We start from the raw sequence: 19,111 nt of genomic DNA, 5'->3' as shown, positions 1-19,111 counted from the left end.
AGAAAGTGTTTTCCCTTACTACCTCATGGACACAGTAATATATTAAATAAAAAATATTTTGGCAGAAGCTGTTATCCAAAGTGCTTATAATTGTATATCACCTTATATGTGTTTTGATTTTGATATATAAATAACATAACACACTACATGACCTCAATCAGAAACTGACGTTTCTCATACCCCAAATGAAGCTAATCATTTATTTAGGCAGTAAAAAACAAGGTGTTGGGCATTATAACAGCTTAAATTATTACTGAACTTGAATTAACAAGTTGTGAAGTGTACTGTACGATTAAGGTGGAGATCTCATAACGGATTTTGATACAGCTTCTTGATGTCAACATGAGCATGTGGACATCAATCTGGTGAAACTTCAGGCAAGGCATGTCATTATTTAACAACATGCACTTTTGCAATTCACCACACGGCTTCCTGTTTTTCTTAATATACTGTGTGGTCATAAGAACGGATCAAGCTAAACTGGTCTGCCCTGTGATAGAGAACATGCCATCTGGGGTCATCCTGGTCTTTCAAACCTTTTATATTTCATGTGGCAGCATTTTGTCACCATTGTGAATATTATTTTAAAACAGACCACAAGGCTTGGAGTTATTGTATCATAAAAATATTTAATTGCTTGTGTTTCAGTAAAGACACACATGTGTAACTCTCATTCAGTTGTGCTAAATGAGTGCTTCACTTCTGCAGTCTGGATGCACACCATATAGCACAGCTGTCACAAAATCAGCAAAGCTAGGGAAAATCTCATCCAGGAACCTCATTACAGATTAACATTTTAAGTTTACTGCCCTAGAAGCCTCAATAATGATTAAATATTGTCATTTATTTTTGTTGTGGACAATCAAAAATATAAAAAAAAAACATCACAAAAATCTGCTGTCTGTTGCAGCAGATTTTTAACTTGCAATGTTATCAATCAACTAAAACACTGGTTAAAAACAGAAAACACACACACACACACACACACACACACACACTTCTGATATCTACTGGAATCTTAGCTCATCACTCTCTTAAAAACCGCTTTCAGATCACTGACTGGTTTTCACGTTGCCACTGTTATGAATTTCACCTAATATTTTAATGAGATTTAAATCTGGAGACTGAACAGGCCTCTCTAGGACGTTCTACGACCCATGCCTAAACTAAGCTGCAGTAGATGCTTTTTGAGCATAGTCTGAAGCTTAATGATCATTGGATTTTCCAGCAGGACAGTCATACCAGTCTTTGCCAAAATAGCCTGATACTTTAAAGAATTCATGATGTCCAATTCCTGTAACAGCAAAGAACCTCCATAACAAGACTGGTCCACCTCCATCAGTTTGTGTTAAATGCAAAGCACGATCATATCTAAATTAGTTTAAATCCCTTCACAAGAAAACATCTGTGGGGCTTTAAATATAAAATTGGAAAAGACTGCACTGTTTTGTAACAGCAAAGAACCTCCATAACAAGACTGGTCCACCTCCATGTTTGAATGTGGGGATGGTGTTGTTCTGCTCATAAGCAGTGCTGGGGGTAATGCATTAAGTAACGCGAGTTACGTAATAATATTACTTTTTTCAAGTAACTAGTAAAGTAACGCATTACTTTTTAATTTACAAGAAAATATCGGAGTTACTTTTTCAAAAAAGCAACGTCAGTTACTTTTTTCCCATTTATTGACTGACAGTGCTCTGCGTGAACATGCTGTTACTGTAGTTCTAGACTAAATGTGAATGTGCATTAATTCATCCCACTCGCAAAAAAAGATTTATTATTCATTAAAATGAATTAAAACAGTGAAATGCAAACTCAGAATATGATACAAACCTGCAATAATTAAATATGTTAAACAGCACAAATGTATCTAATCCCATTTTATTAACCAATGTCTTTGCTGCTGACCTTTGATGATCCAGTTCAACCATACTAATAAGCAAAAATGACTTTAGATAAACTAACAATTGTGCTTCATTGTTTTTTTATTGCTGAAGAGTGTTGAACCTTCTTCTCCTGCCTTCTACTGTACATACGTTAATTTGCTTTTCCTTCAGCCTGAGGTTTATTCATTACACTTTTTGGTGTGAAAGGGCTTTTACATTTGCTATAAATAGAACTTCTTATATTAAAAACAATCAGGTCCCGCTCATATTTAAAAAGTAACGCAAAAGTAACGTAACGCATTACTTTCCATAAAAAGTAGCTAAGTAACATAATTAGTTACTTTTTTAGGGAGTAATTCAATATTGTAATGCATTACTTTTAAAAGTAACTTTCCCCAACACTGCTCATAAGCATTTTTTCTTCAGTGCCCACAAAGGTTTTCTGGTACACAAAAAAAGACTGTGTCTTGGAAATATTCATGCAGCCTTAGACTTACTAACTATTTCTTTTCTATAGCATTTATGAGAGCTCTTGATTTTAGCACATTCATGGGCTAAATGTATATATGTGTAACATCTAAAGCTAATTCAGTTTTGTTATAGAGTTTCTGAAGATTCGGTGAACCAATCATTGCACATGCACCTGTGGAACAGTCCTTAAAACAATTATGGTTTACAGGTGGCATGTAATTAAATGTAATTAAATATTTATATCTAATCTTTACAATCTTTAGACATTGAGATTCTTATAGATAGATAGATAGATAGATAGATAGATAGATAGATAGATAGATAGATAGATAGATAGATAGATAGATAGATAGATAGATAGATAGATAGATATACACGTGGCCAAAATGATTAGAACACCAGTATTTTAAGTCAGTTATTTCCATATTTTGCTGTAGTGTAGGAAATATCAGTTTAGATTTCCAAAAATTCATTTTGCCATTAATTGTAATAATCCAGAGTGATTTTTGTTTGCACAAGAAGTCTGAAAACAGCCAGTGCTCCACGCAGAGATCTGAGCTCATCATCATCCAGTCTGTCTGGAATGACATGAAGACACAAAACAAACTGAGACAGACTAAATCCAGAAGACCTGTGGCAACGTCTCCAAGATGCTTCAAGAAACCAACCTGCAAAGCTACAGTACTGTTAAAAGTTAAGTTTTAAATAGTTTTAGGTACTTGTGTAAAAATGCTGTAAAAAGAGGATGCTGTCAAAAATCATGTCATTAATAGATTTTCTTTATCAATTAATTAAATCGTCTAGATTTCCACAGAATTCAAACCTCTGAGATCAAAAGTTCATTCTCCTCTCAAGAGGTCATGCATTGTACATTGCACATATGCAAATAACATAAGTTGGTAAGGTAGTTATACTTCTGTGTAGACGTCTGCTTCACTTTGAGAAGGCCTCTAAAGGTCCTCATCAAGCCATTCACTTGCGTTTTACAGGAACTGAATCTGACAGAAGCCTCCTACTTCTGCTTTTCTCTCTGATACCCAAAGTGGGTTGCTTTATTTGTGTGGGTTTGTGTGAAGGTGTTGTTTATAACAACAGGTCTGGTTAAAGTCAAGACATGCAAGACCTTTACCAACCAACAACAAACTCAAACAAATGGTGGGATTATCACTCATAAGCAGGGTGCTCCTTTTGCTGACTCTCAAACCGTTTGCAGTTCTCCATTCTCTCTCAGGTTAATTGTTGTATTTAAAATTAAGGGACTTGCCTGGATATTTCTGTAAAAGTTCCACACATGATATGTCTAGCAGTAAATACACAAATAAGAATTATATTGCATTTTATAGGTCCGAATCTACATCCATCACTGAGAAGGATGCAAAAAACAAAACAAAAACAAAACAAAAAAACTCTTTATTCAGATCACTGAAATTGAGAAGTGAAATTTCTCTCACTTTCTACCTGCTTTTTTCAGTCAGGAATATAATAGGGCCTTACATAAGCATGTTTCCAGCAGACATAATAGTCTGTAAATGTAAATTTCATGAGACATGAATAATAATAATTTCTCATCTTCACATTTTTCAAAAAGCCTGAATGACTTTCTTTCTTTCTTCTGTGGAACACACAGTAAGATATTTTGCTTACACAATAAAATAAATGGCTAAAAAGAAAGAAAGAAAGAAAGAAAGAAAGAAAGAAAGAAAGAAAGAAAGAAAGAAAGAGAAAAAGAAAGAGCGAAAGAGAAAAATAAATCATGTAGGTTTTGAACAGTGTGAAAGTGAATTTTCATTTATGGGTAAACCCAACTCCACTAGTCAGGTTAGCCTTTGTTAGCATTTTTAAATGAGCAACACTCTTTTGAGTTTTCAGTCGGTTACACTATGCTGGGAAGAGTGTACAGGTTTAAGCAACACATTTGCAGCTTTCCCGCAGTTGCGCCATGCTAAGACTGGCAGGGAGAATGAAGCAAGAGCTAAAGGAGCTGACGTTGAGCGGATGAGGAAAGGCAGTGTGGGTGGAATAGGGCACTAGAGCTAAACATAGTCAAATGCCTCCAACATTAATGAAGAGCCAGCGGCAAATTAGAGAAAGAACCAGATTATTTAAATTTCTGTTACGTGAAAACAATTAGTCCATGTTGAAATATTTGTGTTAAATGCAAAGCCCGATCATATCTAAATTAGTATAAATCCCTTCACAAGAAAACATCTGTGGGGCTTTAAATATAAAATTGGAAAAGACTGCACTGTTTTCATCAAAAAGAAATGTTAACATATGCATTAAACATTTGTGTGCACCTCTTGAAATAATGTTGGAGAAAATAGACTGCTGAAGTAGCTGTGACACATGCAGTGTGTATTAATATATGAAGAAAACAGCGAAAGTCATCAGTTTTATCCGGGTGTGCAGGCAGCTGTGTGTTGCACCAGGGCCGCAGTAATCTCTGTGGTTTGGACAGCTTGAATCGTGGTGAAACGAAGCAAACACAATAGCAGTTTGAAAATATTGAAACTTTATTTAGAAGTACAGCAATATGCTGAATGCAAGATTCCCAAAAGTGTTTAGTGCATACTAAACAGATGAAAGAAAGTTTTTGCGATTAGTGTTTGTTTGAAAATCAGACCATAAATGTATTCATTAAGCATTCTAATCTTGTACTGGCCATTCAAATCTGATGTGCATGCAAGAACTTCTTGCACACTCAACACCAAACAAGATGATGGCAACGAGAATCAAGAAGTTGCACGCAAACTTAATTGGTTTTCTAGCATCCAGAGTCAATTCCATGAATTTTTATGTTCGACAGTGAGGGATGAGAAAAACTGTTGAACAAAAATAAACGATTCAACTAAAATTAAATGTTTCATCAGCCAGACATCATTAATATGCAGTGCTCACTTGGTAACATTTTACAACAAGGTTCTAGATTTTAACATTAGATAAGTATTTAGGTATCACTGACCAACAACGGACAATTTTTACAGCATTTTATTTATTAGGTTAATGTTATTCATGAAGTGAAGTGAAGTGAAGTGACATTCAGCCAAGTATGGTGAACCATACTCGGAATTCGTGCTCTGCATTTAACCCATCCAACGTGCACACACACAGCAGTGAACACACACACACCGTGAACACACACCCGGAGCAGTGGGCAGCCATTTTATGCTGCAGCGCCCGGGGAGCAGTTGGGGGTTCGGTGCCTTGCTCAAGGGTCTCACCTCAGTCGTGGTATTGAGGGTGGAGAGAGCGCTGGACATTCACTCCCCCCACCTACAATCCCTGCCGGCCGGAGACTCGAACCCGCAACCTTCGGATTACAAGTCCGACTCTCTAACCATTAGGCCACGACTTCCTTCATTCATGTTCTTTTATTATAAATTTAGTAATATTTATGGAAATGTGTATTAAATGTAGGCTATTAATTGATTAAATGCTGCAAATTTCATGTTAGCTATTGCATACCTAATGTTATACAGAATCTTTTTTTTTTATTTGTCAGTAACCTGACGAAGGTTAAATCTTTGACCAAAGGCAACAAAGAAACTACTCCTTTTTTGAAGGCAAAAAATGTGCAGTCATTATAATAAGTGCAAGTGTCTGTGTGATAACAGCATATCAGTAGTCATCTTAGGTCACTACAAGCAAGTTGACAGGATGATCATGTTTGCATCTAGACGATGATTGGCAATCATTTCTCAGTTTTTTAAAGACACAGTTATGGCAAAACATATAATTTGATAATTCATATTACAGTTTGATTAATCAGTTTGTTATGGGTTTAGCGGTTATATAATTTTTTCCCCACAGTATCATTTTTTTTACTAATACTGTCTAATAATTGTAAATAAATCAGTAATAAGTCATTTGGGATCACCTTAAAAAAATAGGAAGAGTTCTGAGGTGTTTTTTTTTTTTCCATTTTTGATTACAAGCTTCAGTACATCAATTTTAATGTAGTAACATTTTTTAGGAGAGTTTTATGATTTGCCTGACTATTGTGTGTGCTTTTTATATTTAAAGTATCCCGCATATAGAATGAAGAAGCCTGCATGCAAACACTCACCGAGATAAAAGCAAAAAAGGACAATCTTTTGTTATATTTAACATTTTTATCTTTATCTTCATGCTGCAGCTTAGCTTTGTGATAAGTTAGACATGTGGTATAGTAGATGAGGAGACTAAATGGCATTTCATACAATGTACCATATTCAGATCACTGAATATTTTTGATTATTTCAAAGCATTCACTGTAGACTAGGTCAACTGTCTATGTATGCAGCTTTCTCTTCCGTAAGTGATTTTAATAATATTGTTAATTGTATGACCAGGAGAAAGGCTTACAGAAGGTTTGAGACAGGTGGAAAGTTTGATAAAGATAGATGTTTCATCATTGTCATTCAGGATGTTAATTGTATCTCCTGGCCCAGCATGTACTGATGCAGATAGGAAATGCAATACCATCAGCCATCTTATCTGTTAGGAGGTCCTCTGTCTGCAGCCATGATGAGGCTGAAGCCCAGACTCCAAGATTATTCATGAATCTCTTCATTTAATTTGAAGTGTATTGGGTAGACTTCATTTTTTATTTGTGACCCTGGACCACAAAATCAGTCAAGTGTCAATTTTTCGAAATTACATAAACTGAAAGATAAAATAAACTTTTCATTGATGTATGGTTTGTTAGGATCGGACGATATTTGCTGAGATACAACTATTTGAAAATCTGGAATCCGAGCGTGCAAAAAAGTCAAAATATTGAGAAAATCGCCTTTAAAATTGTCCAAATGAAGTTTTGATATATTTACGGTAAGAAATTTACAAAATATCATAATGGAACATGATCTTTACTTAATATACTAATGATTTTTGGCATAAAAGAAAAATGGATAATTTTGACCCACACAATGCATTTTTGGCTATTGCTACAAATATACCCCAGCGACTTAAGACTATGATATATTTGTCCTCAGATTTGTTTTATTCACTCATGGTTTCAGCTAACAAAAATCATCTATACTCTAAAAAATAGGAAGCCTTTTTAATTAAGAAAAGTCTGGAAAGTTTTTACATAAAACATAACATTTCCAAAAATGGCACCAATTTTTGTATATTTTCATCCCGCATTAAGGACTTTCTATAGAACAACAAGCACCATGGAGGTGGACAGGAAGAAGAGTGGTCAGCTGAGCTGTCTCTGATTGGCCATTGGGGGAGGTGACACTTTACGCCTATTCTAACTGCAAAGATAAAATCCCCACCTGCCATTACCCTAAAATCAGGAACCTCCAGCGAATACGCACACACTTACCCACACACCCCAAAAATAAAGAAGTAGCAAACAGAGACTCTGTCCCTTTTCTACGGCCACTGCCAGGGTAGTTTGCCCTCTGCAGTGTATCTCTGGCTGGCTTCTTTTTTGGGCCTTTGGATACCTTTGAGGCCCCTCGCGTGATAAGGTGCGCGAGTTAGATCATTGGTTTCATTTGGTAAGAGGAAATTTAGCAGAGTTGAGCAATGGTACGGGGACAGTTTTGAAAGCCCTTGAGAAAGCATCAGAGTTGCAGATTGAGTGTCAGGCGGCGAGGAACCCATGCTGCATTCGTACAGAATGGAGGGGTACATCATCCCACCCGTGAGTATTTTTTATTCACTAAATGGTCCTAATATGGTGCCGCTGCTGTTAATAGATGCATACACAGTGCACTTTTTGTTATATTGCTGTCAGCGAGTCAAACGACACTGCGAGGACTTATTAGTAACCGAAAGAACAGCTGGAACTTTTTTTTTTTGTACTATTTGTGTTTGACATCCATCAGTCTTTTATATCTTTAGCATGATTTGTAAATTTTTTGGTATATATATATATATATATATATATATATATATATATATATATATATATATATATATATAAACAGTTAGTGTCAATATGCATGTATTGTTGTGCCAACCACTTCAAAACGTCAGTCTGTTGAGATTCAGCTACTCGTATTGGATCTAAACATCTTTATTGATGTGTAGTGGATCAATTAGAGACCCTTTAACAGTTTAGTTAATTCATTTGGGTTTAGATATTACAAAATACTAATCAATAAATGTCTTTAATTATAGCTAACATGTAGTTATGGTATGTTTGTTGTAACAGGCTATGATTAATCAAAAAATAAAGTGTTCTCCAAAATGTATAATAATGATAATAATTTTTACATAGAAAGAAGAGAGTAGAGAGAGAGTAACCTGGACTGGCTGGATGTCACAGACACCGTCTGTACAAAAAGATTACTGGGCAGTTTTAACCAAAGATGTGAGGCTTTTCCTATATGGTACAGTGTATTATTATTTTAGTATTGACTCCAGTCATTCAAACTGATCACCCTTTGTCTCTTATCTATTTGCTTAGCAGCAAACAGAGGAAATGTTTGAATCAGAGATGTATCGACCACCAATGGAGTATCAGTATATCATTGACGACAGTCAGAATGGTGAGTTTTTTTTATTTTTAATATCCGTTATTCCTTGTAATTGAAAATTATAAGATATCCACACAGTCAAAAGGTGGTGTGTGTTTTATTTTACTCATTCAACATTCCACAAATGGCTTCTGTTAATTGATAATAAAATAATGCAACTAAATTATTATCCAAAGTTAGACAAAGTTAGAAAAAATTGTAATAATAATAATGGTGTTGATAGCTGTTGTGTCTGAGCCTCCACTCTTGCTCATTCACTTCCCAATGTCATTATTATAAACAGGTATGTGATACCAAAATAAAAGTCATTCAAAAATAATCAATCAAATAATAATAATCATAATCATCAAACAATGGTCAACATTAAAAACCCATCAAATAAATTTATAAACCAACAATTAATTTAACTGGATGAACACATGTATTTAAACAGAACAACTTCAATATTTCTCCTTAACCACAGAATGTTTTTTTTTTTTCATTTTGTTTCCCCCCCTTCAACACCAGTTAAGCAAAGTGCCTAAATGGCCTGCATTTTTGAAGATGTCTTGTTATATATAATCAGTTTCATAGACATTACTGACCACCAGGAAATAAAACACTTTGAGTGTTTAGAGTGTTATAACACCTAAAGAGGCCCAGCATCTTGTTATATTAAGCTAACGGATCAAAATCACACCCAGGGGCAGCTGGGACTAAACTGTAAGGGGACGTTAGGAGAGCGAGCGAGTGGAACCGGGCGAGTGACCTAGCACAAAGCAGGAAACAGATGCCTCTTTCTGACAGGCAAGAAAACTACAGACGTAGAACGACAAATGTCCCCAAGGGCTTCTGTCCAAAATGAGACAATATAGCAATTTAGCTATGTGGGCGTCTGAAAAAATGTGTTAAACAGTAGCAGCAGTTTCTGACTTTGAGGCTGAGGGTGGTTATTGCATTTCGTTGCTGTATAGGACTGAAGGAGTCGTTTTTTGATACAGTTTATGGTGACCTTTGGGTTAGACCTTTGTGTTATTTAGTCAGACAGCTATGTGTTGATTTTCGAAGAAGTTAAATGACAGGGAAACTGAAAACGGTTCTGAGTTTCGTTATACAGCAGCAAAGAAGTGCCGAGTAAATTTTCCTTTTCTTTTTCACAAGACTTGTCAAACAATTTATGTAAGAGCTATTTCTGGAGGAATGTACACTGATGTTTCTCCAGAAAATGCAATAAATGTTATATACGGCTTGACTACAACTTTTATGAACACTAGTGGGATTTAAATTTCGTGAAATCAGATTGCTTACAGTGATGGTTTGTGGAAAATGAAAACACATTTAAGTAACAGATGCACAAAAAACTTGCTGTGGATTATTTTCTGTTTCTATGCGATGAGACTTAAAACAGATAAATAAAAAAATCTAACTGTTAAACACAATGGCAATAAAAAACTAAACATGCTTGAGGCTATTCAAAAACTGCAAAGGAAATGGTGGTGTGAACAGGAAACAGGGCGACACTCAAAGTCCCAGGGCTTACAGTGAGAAAGTAAATGTAATTTCTTGCATGCGATTGAATTGACGGACAGAATTAAGTGGCATGCTTGATTTATCAGTTGCTGGTACCAGCTTAGACAAAGAGCATGTGACGTATTGTCATATTACTTTTGCCTGTTAAAAGATGCTTTCTGCTGACCCTCCGTTTCAACTTCACTGTCCTTGTCTAGATCACGCTTGGGATTATAATACACATCATGTCCATCCAGTGGATTTCGAGAACCTGCCGGAGAGCCACTTCACAGAGCTACAGAGCGTACAGCCACTACATGCATCGAATGTGCATCGCTTCCCAGAAGTTGAGTCGGGCCATTTTATCGACCCAGGCCTGACCGGGCATCACCTCACTCTGCCCCCTCCACAGGTGAGACCCGCATTATGTATTAAACACCTACTAATAAATACCACATCACTTTAATGTCTTTCACTTTCACATTACGTGTGCAAACACTTTCTTATACGTTTTGATGGCCCCACACAAGTTCTGTGTGAGCTCCTGTCACATTATTAGTAATGAGAATAACCATTTTGTTGAAAACAGTGCAGGAGACATTTGAGAACAGAGAAGTCTTGCTTGTATTTCTGTAAAACTGGGTGCAATGACTTTTGGTTAAATTTATCTGGTGCTTCGTGACACAAGATGGTGTTGATGCTGGTTAGGAGGTTGTTGAAAGCATCTGTGCCCAAGCTATTGCTCAACTAAACCTTATCCTGACCAAAACTCAACACTGTCACCATAACTGCAGTCTGCACACTCATCAACTGCCATTACACAGAACTTACACAAACAAAACCACTCTTTATTGTGACACTAGCATATGAGTGTTACAGCTTGAAGACTGTTAGAACAGGACTTTGCACCCACACAAACATGCCAAAAAGACATGATGCTAGCATTTCTATAGAAACTATAAGGTATTTTAAACCTTTATTAGTTTGTTTTAGGCAGTTAATTGGAAAATAGCTACATTCTAGAAACTTTCTACACCGCCCCGTCTGTTTGCTTGACCTTTTGGTGTAGTTTTTGCTGATATTTGAACAAAAAGAGGATATGTGTGTATACTGACTGCTCTGTGGGTGGAAAATCAAAGAGAACCTCTTGAAAGAGATCATTTAAGATCTCTTTTGCATAACGCAGTGATTGATTTCCCTTCCTTTGGTTGGACTTCTTCTTGAAGGCAGACTCTAACCATAAAGTCTATCGCAAAAGAAAGCTTTTCCTTTGTAGACGTCCTTGTAGGAGGAAGCAGAGATCTGACTTCATCAGACTGTTATACTGCCTGTCATACGGGCTCAGAGTCATTGGACGGTGCATGATGCTTAGAGAAAATAAAAGAATTTTATTTATTTTTAATTCTAACTTCATAAATAATAATTTTGATGGTTTTGAAGGAAGTCTCTCATGCTCACCAAGGCTACATTTATTTAATTCATATTGTGAAGTATTATGATAATTTTCTAATTTATAATATTTTAAAATGCTATTTATTTCTATGATGGCAAAGCTGATTTTTCAGGGGCCATTACTTCAGTCGTCAGTGTCACATGATCCTTTAGAAGTCATTCTTATATGCTGATTTAGTGCTCAAGAAACATTTCTTTTTATTATCAATGCTGAAAACAGCTGTGCTGCTTTATATTTTTGTGGAAACCATAGGTTTTTATTTTTCTCAGAATTCTTTAATGAATATCACGTTCAAATGAAATATAAATCTTTGTAACAATAAAAAGGTTTTATTAACACAAACCACGAACCATTAACACAACATAACCTAACCCAAATTAATTATTACATATTTACTTGGCCATAAATATTGTAAACCGTGACTGCAGTGGTTTACCATGGTAATCATAGTTCTGCCACAATTTAAGTTTACTACTAAAACCATAATAAATTACCATGCGATCTCTTTCAAACAGTGTAAACTGTTTTTTTTTTTTCTTTTTTATATTACTTTGATGTGAGACTAATGCCAAGCAACCACATTTTTAATGCTAAGCCAAAACAATAACTGTTATTTATGGCGGAAACTGCAGCTACCATGGTAATTTCTACAGGGGCTGTTCTGTGAATTCAGCAGCAGTTATTCAGTAGATTAGTTATTTAAACCTCAAACCCTAAGCAACGACAGCTTTTTTTGCATTTAAGCCTTGTATGTACAAATATAACTATCTGAGAAGAGCAATGTTGCTTTCTTGGCTGAGTAGATGAGTATCTCTTTATCACGCTGAAAAGTGTTAACTGCAGATGTAAGTATTATATACTTTCTAAAAACAGGCACGTCTTTAAGGGCCTAAATGCACAACAATGACCATCTGACTTCTGAGGCCCAGTACAAAATAAGGGTGTAACAAATCCACATAAAATTATTATTTATTATTTTTTCATTCGATCACACTTTATTGAAACTGCTATCCTTGACACTTTGGGGTTTTGTAAAGGCTTTTTACAGTGAAGCGGTTTAACTGAAAAAAGTGAGATTTTTGTTTTGTTTTGTTCTTTTTAAATACATTTCTTAATTTGTAATTCATTCTTTCATAACATGTTCCTTCTTCTTCTCTCTCTCTATACATACTAATCCACAGTGTTCTATAGATGCCCTTGCCGTTAACAAATAAACACCAAATATTCTGCAGCTTGAAGTTTCACTGCACTGTTATATAAGAAATATATAAAAATGTAAAGTTCCTCTTTCTTAATGTTGAACAAGGCTGAAATCTCCAGATGACACATTTCAAACCACCTGATTGCACAGACATGGTTTCCTCACATCGAGAGAATTCCCCCCTTTAAAATAAGGATTCTTAAATGGTTCTCGCTGTATACACTCTAAAAAAATATGGTGCTATATAGCACTAAAAGTGGTTCTTTGGCTCATAATCATAGGGGAACCACTTTTGGTGCTGTATAGCACCAAATTTTGGTGCTTTTCAGCAGTTCTTTGGCACCACTACCATATACAGATAACCTTTTAAGCTCCTGTATGGTTCTTCAGTGGTTCTTTGGGGTGATTAAGGTGCTATATAGCACCACTGCCGTACAAAGAACCTGATAAGCTCCTTTAAAGGTTCTTTACGAGCCAAAGAACCACTGTTGGTGCTGTTTAGCACCATTTTTGTTGAACAAATACAATGCAATATGGCACCTCTTATGGTTCTACATAGCACCATTTGACAAAGGTGCTGTATAGCACCTTTAAAGATATGGTGCTATAGCACCAAAAGTGGTTCCCCTATTATTACGAGCCAAGAACCACTTTTAGTACTATATAGCACCATTTTCTTTTAGAGTGTAGAGTTTGTGTTTGCTATATTTTTCTGGAGAAAAGTCTGTAAACAGATAATATACTGGTAATTTTTTGTCAGGATGTACATTTCAAGTTTTGATCCCTGGGCACCAGTATGTTACATAGCTATAGAATTCAATTTAATTAGTTGATTCTAATTGGAACCTCTATTTTTTCTATGTGCTCTCTGATAATTATATACTTTATGTCTTCACAGATGGCGTATATGCCACGGCCACCTGTGTGTTACCCTCACAGCGTACAGCCGTCTCCTCTCCAGCGCAGCTCAGATGACGATGACCCTGGCAGTCGCAGTCCTCCATTAGAGGTGTCTGATGAGGAGTGTATGAGAGACCACATTACATCAACAACAGGAGGAGAGCACGGTAAGGACAAAAGCTAAGACCAATCTCACCTCATAGGGACACAACCATAGCAATCTATGGAAAGTGGATAAGTGAAGCAAACCTGTTGACTTTTGCGATCTTCTAGAATCTAGATGTAGGTGTTCATTTCTTTTGTTTTTCAAGGTAACAAGAAGAAAATTCGCTTGTATCAGTTCCTGCTGGACCTTCTGCGAAATGGTGACATGAAGGACAGCATCTGGTGGGTTGACCGAGAAAAAGGAACATTCCAGTTCTCTTCCAAGCACAAAGAGGCTTTAGCACACCGCTGGGGCGTACAGAAGGGAAACCGCAAGAAAATGACCTACCAGAAGATGGCAAGGGCGCTGAGAAACTATGGCAAGACGGGAGAAGTCAGGAAGATCAAGAAAAAACTCACCTACCAGTTCAGTGGAGAGGTACTTGGAAAGAGCCACACAGAGAGGAAGATTTACATGTAAACCTATGCATAAAAAAGCAAGAAAGAGGGAGAAAAAGACTTGGAGAAAACAAGAGAGATCTCTTTTCCTCTATGAAAACAGCAAATGGACCAGAACTCTTACCATAGTTTTGACCATATGGTTTGAAAGTTGACGATTATACTTTTCATTCCTTTTTTTATTATTCACCTTTGCATTAATTAAGTAACTTTAAGTCCTTTAAATTTCAGTAGCTTTTGTGATGCAGGACCAACATTTACACGTCTGTATAGTGTGCATATATGGGGAAAGGACACATTTAAAGAGCAGATACAATGACCAAAGTGGGTAGCTTTTATAAATTAGACAAAAAGCTATTCTCGAGTTAAAGACAGTTGCAAACTTCACCACCACGCATGATGGAAAAAAAATCACAAAAATACAAAAAGCAGAAGTGAAAACCAATGACACAGGCTCACACAGCACGGAAAACTCTGTCAGGTCTGGGTAACACACACACACACACACACACACACAGTTCATGTTTGTACTGTCTTTATCTCAAACATTACATTTGAAGAAAATGAAAAATCTTTATAGAACCATGACAAATAAACATTAATTGTCAATACAAAAAGTGAATTTGCTGTAAACCATTTGTTTCAAAGGCTGTATCATATTTCAGGGTAATTTCTCAGCAGTGTAATGACTCATTGCAATCATTTAAATATAACCTTTAAAATAACAAGAATCAGAGTCTAAAAGCTGTGGGGAAATCTGAGTGAACAAAACAGACCCAACAGGTGGAGTGATAATTCATTATGCATTTGATACAGATCTCTTAATGACTTTGATTGATTGATTGAATATAAAACCAAGTCAGCATACTGTTGTTCCCAATTTTAATGGTATTCTCACCAAACACATGAAATTTCAGGCCACATACCTTCATCAGACATCCTTTAGGATCAACAGTATGCCAATTTTGTTTTAAACTTAATCCGATTTCATGTTTTTCTATTAAAAATGTTTAATTCTATTAAAAATTCCTAAACATGAATGTGCCATATCTGTTATTTTTGGATGTGCATGCTTTTCTGCATTTGGATTAAGTTTAAAACAATTTAAATGATGCTATTATACCCTCTAACTAAATATGAAAACCTACTCAAAAACCAACTTCTCAGCAGCATAAACCACACCGAACACAGAACACCTCAGCTGAAAGCAAAAACAACCTCTGAGCGCCCCCTGTCAACAAGACCACTGAACTGCTGAAATATTTAAGAATGTTTGTCTTTTCATATATTTAAATAAAATATCATAAAATTAAAGTTCATTGATTACATTACATTTCTTACACAAGAATTAAAGAAACCATTAAATAGTGGTTACTGTGGGAAAAAAAAAATGTATGCACATATTCCTGGATTCACAGATCCATTCTGAGATTTCTTTACCCTTAGAGTTCATCTGATGATCAAGCAAGCACACATTAAAAGTCCTTTTTACAGAATGCAAAACAGGTTTCCTCTTTTTGAATAAAAATAAATCCAGTCGTCTTCTGGAGGTCAGGAGGTCTTCTGTAAGCTGGAGGGCTTGACAAGAGGAACATACCACTGTAGGTAAAGAGGTTGATCAAAAAGAATATCATTTAAGTTATGCAATCATACAAATAATAACAAAAAAATAGAATAATTTTGCAGAAATTCAACAATGGTAGGTATACCTCTTCTGTCATCCCTGCTGTCCTCCTTTCTTCTATGTTGAATGGAGGCTCCAAAAACCCTTTGAAATGCAACTTCAATTCATGGAACGTTTTCAAGGCATCCTGAAATATAGTGAGGAAAAAAACAGCTTTCAAGCTAGGAAACAGACTTAAGACTTTCTTGTTAAGAAACAGACTACTGTCTAAGCATTTCAAGCCTATTTGCAGTAGCAAAGATATGTTTTAAAAAAAATAAAACCTGATTTTATGATTAAATACTTTACTTTTAAACACCATTTTAATTGTACTGTTACATAGTTGTTAGATCTCTTACTCGTCCTTCTTTTGAGCAAATGTATGTGAACCATCTCAGCCCTGCAGCCACATGTGTGATCTCATCAGCATAAATCCCCTCCAACACTTTTGTGTCTCCCTGAGCAGCGAAGCGGGACAGAGTCTGAGGGTGCACATCTAAACCTCTGTGCAAAAACCATGCAAAAACACAACTAAATTTATATTTTCAGGTACATACAGTACATGAAAATAACAGAATCTGTGTTTTACCTAGCCTCGTGGACTATGTACACTATAGCTATATAGTATAGCTAGCCTCGCCAAAAGATCATGAGATGTATCTGTTGCCAATTGCCACAAACCTTTTTGAAAAGAAAAAAAGACTAATATTGAATCTCTAACATCACCTATGTTAAGACAAAAACAAACAAACATGAAAACACTGACCGTTGTGTACTGGTAAAACACCAAAGAAGCTGCCAAGCTCCGTAATTATTTGCTCTATTAACTGATAATGCGGCAGATGTCAAATGAATAAAAAAAAGTTACTTAGTTAGCATTTAGCCAAAATAAATAAAAGATGTAAACATGGATACAAACCTTGGCTTCATCTCCTGCTACTTTGACAAAGTCATCAAAGAGCTGGCGAGGTAATGGCTCACCATTGCTCAATCTAAATGTGGAGAATCTTGCTACCACATCCCAGGACAGGTCTATTGCCCACTGCTCTATATTAGCAGTGCAGAGTGCAGTCCTACTTGCCTGTTGAAACAGAAACCATTTTTATTTTTACCTAATTATTCTTTAGCTTTCTACAAAAGAACTAGTGTCTAACCAAAACAAACTTTACCAGTGTGCCACCCTTGCCCCGTTTGATTTTTCCAGGCTCCACAACAGTCAGATTGTCTTTTCTGTTAGGCTGCGCGGGAGGGCTGGCCTCCCCAGTCTCTGTTATTTTTCCGCTGTCCCAGTTCTTTTGCACTATCTTGGTCAATGAAACCTACACAACACAGAAAAACAAACAACGATTTATTTTGGGCTATCAGAAAGTGTCTGATAAAACTAAGATGTGGTGAATGATACAGTTTAGTCAATCACTACATGTTAAAGAACATTTCCAAACCTTTTCCTGTGTGAAGGATTCTGGTGGCCCACATGCAAAGTGTGTTTTCAGAGGAATTTATTTCCACGGGCAAACTATCTGCAAAGAATCCAGCAAAAGCATGCACTGTGTACCATAACATGTCATGCTCACAATTCATATTTTTGCATTCTGTCATTGCTCACCTTGGTGGGTTATTTTTGTCGCTGGGATGGGATAGAGGGACAGTGATCTCTGGGTATTTATATAGACTTTTCCATCCAGTACACGGACATCATACACTTGGTTCTGGTGACAAAAATATCAAGCAACACTTCAACAATGCTAGCAGTTTGATCACTGTACGTTAAAGGTACAGTTCACCCAGAAATTAAAGTACAGGGTGTGTAAATGATGAGTAAAGGACAGAATTGTATTTTTTGGGTGTACTATTCCTTTAACCTGGACCATCATAACAACTTGCCTGCAGTCCAGTGGAAGAGGAACCAGTTTCAAGGCTGAAATCACAGTAATGCCATGGGCAAATCAGGGCCAGTTTCCCATTGCCCAGATCCTCAATATCACCTTGCTCAAGTGGGCCCCCTGTTAAGCAATGGATCATTATATTCAGATATTAAAACTAGGGCTGTGCAATTAAATCGAATTTGATTATCATGCGTATCTAGTCAGTAAAACCGGTTTCTTGATTAGTAGTTAATCGCCATCACCTGCTTTCAAATGGAGCGGGAATTACTACACAGAACCATAATTCACTGACAATATCGTGTTCATAATCGCAGACAAATCGTCTTCACTTAATTAGAGATAAAGCAAATATTAAACAATATCCAAGCAAACGTCTAATGTATCACTAATGTTTCACCTAGGAAGTGGAAGTTACATCAAACCATCTAGAAAGAGTTCTCTCAGGCTGATGATACACAGGGCAACTGATAATTTGGGCAATGTTGCCATCAATGGGGAACCAGGTGAAACATAGGGCCCACGTCCAATATAAAATATCCAGATAAAAATTTGTTACCCATTCTCAATGGGAAAGTGGCCAAGTAGCATTGGTTCAAAAACGTTGTCCTGTGTTTCATCAGCCTCAAAACTCTCTGTGCAAACAAGGCTTGTGAGGGAAGTCAGAATAAGGTGGTGATGGTGATAATGGAATAAAGACTACACAAACTATACAAAGTTTTGCATAATATTGTTTTGTATGGGAGGGCAAAAAATAAATTATAATGAAAAAGGAACCATATGAAAGCATGAAAACTTAACAGTTAAGTAGCTGTGATGGTCAGATGACAAACTGAATCTAAAATCAAAACCGGTCCATCTAAGAAAAGTCACATGCCTTGCCTTGCCTAAATAATAATGCACAATAGTTCTTTGTATCTGACAAGAGTTACAACTAACCTTCATGTGGGCAAGATGAATCCATAGCCCAGAATTTATCATCCTTTGTATGCACCAGGACTATATGCTCTCCATCATCAGAGTAAAACCTTAAACATATTGTGATCTTATTTTTAGATATTTTCATAAAATAGGTAAATGTGTATGTATG

General features: G+C 36.1%; 1 protein-coding gene and 1 pseudogene across 5 annotated transcripts; one reads left to right on the top strand and one right to left on the bottom strand.

Moving 5' to 3' along the window:
- The first annotated feature begins 7,626 nt into the window (after window positions 1–7,626).
- LOC306844012 (transcription factor PU.1-like) lies at window positions 7,627–15,515 on the top strand. Of its 4 annotated transcripts, none has more exons than XM_079375823.1 (6): window positions 7,633–7,992; window positions 8,572–8,664; window positions 8,761–8,842; window positions 10,537–10,730; window positions 13,871–14,039; window positions 14,184–15,515. In XM_079375823.1, exons 1-6 carry the CDS (start codon window positions 7,951–7,953, stop codon window positions 14,495–14,497), a joined length of 894 nt encoding a protein of 297 aa, XP_079231949.1. In that variant the 5' UTR covers window positions 7,633–7,950; the 3' UTR covers window positions 14,498–15,515. The 4 variants fall into 4 exon arrangements, with proteins under 4 accessions (XP_079231951.1, XP_079231949.1, XP_079231952.1 ...); XM_079375824.1 differs by having other exon boundaries at window positions 7,638–7,992; window positions 8,764–8,842; XM_079375825.1 differs by lacking the exon at window positions 8,572–8,664 and having other exon boundaries at window positions 7,627–7,992.
- A 511-nt stretch (window positions 15,516–16,026) lies between these two features.
- Window positions 16,027–18,985, bottom strand: LOC306881258 (annotated as a pseudogene). Its single transcript has 11 exons — window positions 18,961–18,985; window positions 18,023–18,141; window positions 17,745–17,847; window positions 17,570–17,658; window positions 17,308–17,457; window positions 17,058–17,219; window positions 16,905–16,974; window positions 16,728–16,819; window positions 16,498–16,642; window positions 16,185–16,286; window positions 16,027–16,074 (listed from the first exon to the last, which is right to left on the bottom strand). The product of its transcript is annotated as an uncharacterized misc_RNA (transcript).
- Window positions 18,986–19,111: the final 126 nt, after the last annotated feature.

This window comes from Barbus barbus (genome assembly GCF_936440315.1).
Source record: "Barbus barbus genome assembly, chromosome: 2".
Lineage (NCBI taxonomy): Eukaryota > Metazoa > Chordata > Actinopteri > Cypriniformes > Cyprinidae > Barbus > Barbus barbus.
The sequence above is the reverse complement of the archived record's forward strand: the minus strand, read 5'-3'. Positions and strand labels throughout refer to the sequence as shown.

Bases quoted from the DNA above. Each gene is read 5' to 3' on its own strand.
- LOC306844012 (XM_079375823.1), top strand. From the start codon at position 7,951: ATGCTGCATTCGTACAGAATGGAGGGGTACATCATCCCACCC. The intron at 10,731-13,870 runs GTGAGACCCGCA...ATGTCTTCACAG, and splicing joins TCACTCTGCCCCCTCCACAG to ATGGCGTATATGCCACGGCC. The intron at 14,040-14,183 runs GTAAGGACAAAA...TTGTTTTTCAAG, and splicing joins AACAACAGGAGGAGAGCACG to GTAACAAGAAGAAAATTCGC.